Source organism: Pteropus vampyrus, unplaced genomic scaffold (genome assembly GCF_000151845.1).
Source record: "Pteropus vampyrus isolate Shadow unplaced genomic scaffold, Pvam_2.0 Scaffold280, whole genome shotgun sequence".
Taxonomy (NCBI): domain Eukaryota; kingdom Metazoa; phylum Chordata; class Mammalia; order Chiroptera; family Pteropodidae; genus Pteropus; species Pteropus vampyrus.
The window spans coordinates 796694-801116 of record NW_011889061.1 but is presented as its reverse complement, the minus strand read 5'-3'; the positions used below and the strand labels follow the sequence as shown (position 1 = coordinate 801116).

General features: G+C 48.8%; 1 protein-coding gene across 1 annotated transcript in view; it reads left to right on the top strand.

Annotated features, from left to right (window-relative positions):
* The window catches only part of ATP6V0D2 (ATPase H+ transporting V0 subunit d2), a 27421-nt gene that overhangs the window by 10947 nt on the left and 12051 nt on the right, over positions 1-4423 (top strand). The window contains exons 4-5 of the mRNA XM_011375931.2: positions 1184-1263; positions 2532-2609. Coding sequence (XP_011374233.1) covers positions 1184-1263; positions 2532-2609 — 158 coding nt within the window. The remainder of the gene's footprint in view (positions 1-1183; positions 1264-2531; positions 2610-4423) is intronic.

Sequence of the window (4423 nt, the reverse complement as noted above, 5' to 3'; positions counted from 1 at the left end):
CGGCCGGTTCACGGAGATGGAGGCCGTCAACATCGCCGAGACCGCGTCGGACCTGTTCCAGGCGGTGCTGGTGGAGACGCCGCTCGGTACGCCGCCCGCCCCGGGCGCTGTCGCGGCCGATCGCGGCTTTCCCCGGCCAGCAGCGTCAGGCTGTTGGGGACAGGAAGGAGCCACCCAGCCCAGCCCACTCATTCCTCAGACTGGACAGGCGCACCGCCTGCCGGGGCCACGGAGAACCGTCTGCGGCTGAGAAGGAGCCGAGGCTCCGCCACCCCCTCCCCCCCCCACCCCTGGCCTCCGCACCAGACCACGGCAAATAAGTGACCGAACTTGCCGTCCTTCGAAATATTATTTTTAGAGCTGGGTTTTATGTGACTCATGCCTTAGCCTGTCATTTTAAACTTCCATCTCATTAAGGCTTCATATTGGGAGCGTTTTGTTCCGGGAAGTTCAGGAACCCCATTTTCCCAAGGTGCTCGGGGCTGTCTGTGGGGTGACCAGAAGCACTGAGACAATGAATGTCAATTTCGTCATGATCTGGCACTGACAACAGTCGTAGCGTTCACAAGGCCAATGGGACAATTCCGTACGCAGTACCGTCAGGAGATCTGAGTAGTAGCAAGGCACTATAGATCATGTGTCAAAATAGTTGCCGTTTAGGACAGACGTTTGTTTAAAAAAAAACAACTGTCACCTTCAAGCGTCTGATGCTGAGGGTGCAGGTCACAGAGGGAAACGATGGGTCTGCCGTCACACACCCGGGGGCGCGAAGCTGGGCTCTGCCTGGTCCCAACAGAGGGACTTGGGCCATTCCTCATTTTAGAGTTTTGGAAACTAAGTAAGACACAGTTTAAGTACAGCTCAGGGCTTAGCACATAGTAAGGTCGCAGATGGTAAGTATCACCACGAGGTATCGTGGGGGCTTCAGACAGCGAGCCTTAGCGAGAACGGTTCCAAGGCGTCGTGAGGACTGAGTAGGTTACAGTATGTCCTGTGTTTCATGTAGGGCTCGTGCATAGTTAATGCTTCACAGTCACCCCCATTGTCTTCATCGCCACTAGGCTGGCACGTCGGGGGGTTGAAACTCCAGGGTCCACACCGGGTGTGGAGGGGGTGGTGTGTCCGGGAGACATTGTCTGCGGTTTCTGATGAATTTATTTTGTATGATAATTTCTGTTTTCAGCTCCATTCTTTCAAGACTGCATGTCCGAAAATACTCTGGATGAACTGAATGTTGAGATCCTGCGCAACAAACTGTACAAGGTAACTATTTCTCCAGACACTATGTTCTTCTTTGTTGTAACATACATCACAACCAGAGTTCTTTACTAGAAGTGACTTTGCCCATTCGCCAACTTCTGCGATTACGAAGCGATGCGTATTTGGAACATGCATGCGTGTCAACTTCGCCCCGCCAGTAAGACAGTTGAGAGGAGGCAATACCCCATTCTTCTCTGTATCCCCCGCTCTTTGCTTGGAACATGAAAGGTGTCGATTGGATGGGTGGATAGCGGAATGAGGCTAAGCATATCATTTTTAAAGCTGCCGGCATTCATGGCGGACCTCCTGTTATGTGGCGTCCGCCTCTGCCTTCCATCCTGTCCCTAAATCTCACAGTTAATCTGTCCACACAGCTTTCATCTACTGACAGTGGACAGCATGACGAGACGGCCACCTGTGGACTACATCCTATGTACCACTTTGCATAACCTGGCCACTGACTGCGTGAACTATGCCACCTATAATGTGGCTGAGCAAAATCTGCTTTCACCCATGTGGCCACAGAGCAACTGAATAAACCTGTTCTGCCATGCCACATAGCCCACGCGTTATGCTGAAGCATACGGTCCCCTCCAAAGCGTGGCATTCAGGTGATTCTCCTGGTCTTAGAGAGACTTAGGGCCTTAGAGGAGGCACCCCTAACGTACAGCTAACAGAAGGCGCCGTTCTAGGCGCTCGTAGGCATTAACTCGCTTCATCCGCCCCGCAAAGCTGCATCGTCCCCATTCCTCTGTGGGAAGACAGAGGCGTGGAGAGGTACGATTTCTCGTACCCGTGTCGAGATGTTGAGATGCGGGCACAGGCAGTGCGACCGCAGCCCAGACCCTGCCTCCTTATGGCATCTCCGCACCCGCAGCCACCCCGAAGGTGCCTCCCGAGCCCTCAGACGTGAAATGTCGCCACAGGCCAAATCGAGAGCCACCTGTTTAGCTCATAAGAATGTGGCACTCTTGTTAGAGGAGCAAGAATTAGCCATGTGACATCGTCCGAGAACCATGCAAAAAAGTGCTCGTAAGTGAGTATAAGGCACGGTGAGGGTGACTCTGCTCCTGCATGGAGTTCTCCTTCCAGCCTGTGCAACGTGCTTCGATGTGAAAACTTGTTCCACATTTATTATGAAACATCTCCCTACGGGAGAAGTGATTCGGTTTCCATCACTGTTTAAGAAGCCATGAAAAGCTGATCTAGAAATGTTCATCAAAAGCAGAATATATTCACTTTATTGTTTTGTGATCTATCTTCTTTTTAAGTCTTACCTCGAGGCATTCTATAAATTCTGCAAGAACTATGGTGATGTCACAGCAGAAATCATGTGTCCCATTCTCGAGGTAAGAGTTTTCGAATTTTTTCATGCCAGATAATGTGCTGATACACGTTTCCTTTATAGAATCTCACTTATACTTCGTCTTAGATGCTCCTTTATCTAAAGTAAGCAATATATTTTAGCATATGCATGCCGTTCGATGTCTTCACTTAAAAGTGGCATTTCCCCAGTTTTCTACGTAAAAGTGTTATTTTGAAATTAGAAAAGAATAATGTTTACGAAAGTTTGGGTCGTGATTCATTTCGCTGTTGTATGAACAAAGACCACAATTAGTTAAAAATTAGTAAGCCACAGCAGTGGGTGGACTATAGGCACTCATAACCATCACCCAGATTATCTTCGGTGAGGGGGCATTGGGCGTGGGGACTCCGCCGCCCGGCAGGGGAGTCTGCGGTAGGTGCGGGCCTCGCCCCTCCCATAAATGCTAATGCACAGGCGGCCCATGCCCTCCACGTGCTCCTGCTGGGTAGGAAGACTCCTGGATAGTCACCGTTGGCATGCTCAGTGAATTATCTGGGCTTGGAAAAGCCCTTGCTTTGCCCTGTGATACCAAGTTTTGTCCAAAGAATATCTTTAATCATCAGATTATCTGTTACTCTGACTTTGTTGGTAGGTAGATGCTTCAGCAGTTTGGTGACTTCTGATTTAAGAAAGCCTGATAATAAGAACTACCCTTTAGGTTAAAAAGAAGGGGAAAAAAAAAAAAACCCCGAATAACTTCATCTGCATATATGTTAACCTAATGTTCTGAAACATCTGATCATTAACATTTTACAGTTAGAGACCTTTCGTTATCCCCTGTCGAAACTCTTAAAGCCAGAGCAGTCCTCGACGTCAAAAGCTCATCAACGGAGAGCTCCAGAAAACATTGTTTTGTCCTTACTGATATAACATGAAACGTGGGGATTGATGAGTAACATTCTTTTCATGGCACACTAAATGTCAGAAAGTGAGTGAGCCTCCTTCAGACATGCTGATCACATGACGTAAGTGACCCGGTGACCCCAGAAAGCTCTCTCCCTTTCTTCACATAAATTTCACAACCAGCCACCGTATAAGAAGCCACATCAACTATGGCTCGAAAGTGTGGTTTCCGCACGCCTGATTCTTCTGGTTTAGAAAGGGTTCGTATCCTCTATCCTGACAAAACGTACGAAATCTGAGTTACGTCGGAGCTGACAGAAGGTACACGAGGGCACTGTTCGTAGCCGACATTTGTTATGGGCCGGATATTATCCTCAGGGATTTCTATGCATGAATTCACTTGGGCTTCGAAATAGCACAGCGAGGTGGGTAGCCGAATATCTGCTTTTCAGAAGGGGCAGCGGAGGCACAGAGGAGGCTGGTGACTTGCCTGACGTCTCACAGTTAGTAAGTGGTTGTGTCGAGATTTGAACCCAGGCAGCCTGGCTCTGGTTCCTGCAGGTTTATGCACTGCGTTACATCCCCTCTGTACTAAATTCACCAGTCACGACTCTTATAGAAAAGTAAGTGCTAAGTCAAAAGCAAGATCACACTGCTTGTGCTATAAAGAATCAAAACTGAATAGGGACGATTCCTGGTACCGTAACGAGCCAGCAGTGTCATAAGGAGGCTTGTCGCTCGCTGGGAGGGTCTGACCGAACCACACTGCACACTCAGTGCTCTGTCTGTCCCTATGGCCTTGATACTGTCACGTTAGGCTGTTGTCGAGCTGCATTAAAAATAAAAACCCATTTAACTATCTTTACGCATTTATGTGGGAACACCAGGCGACGTTTCTACTGGTCTGATCGGACGAGATTTGTCAGATTTAGATAAATATATCGGGTCGTGTCA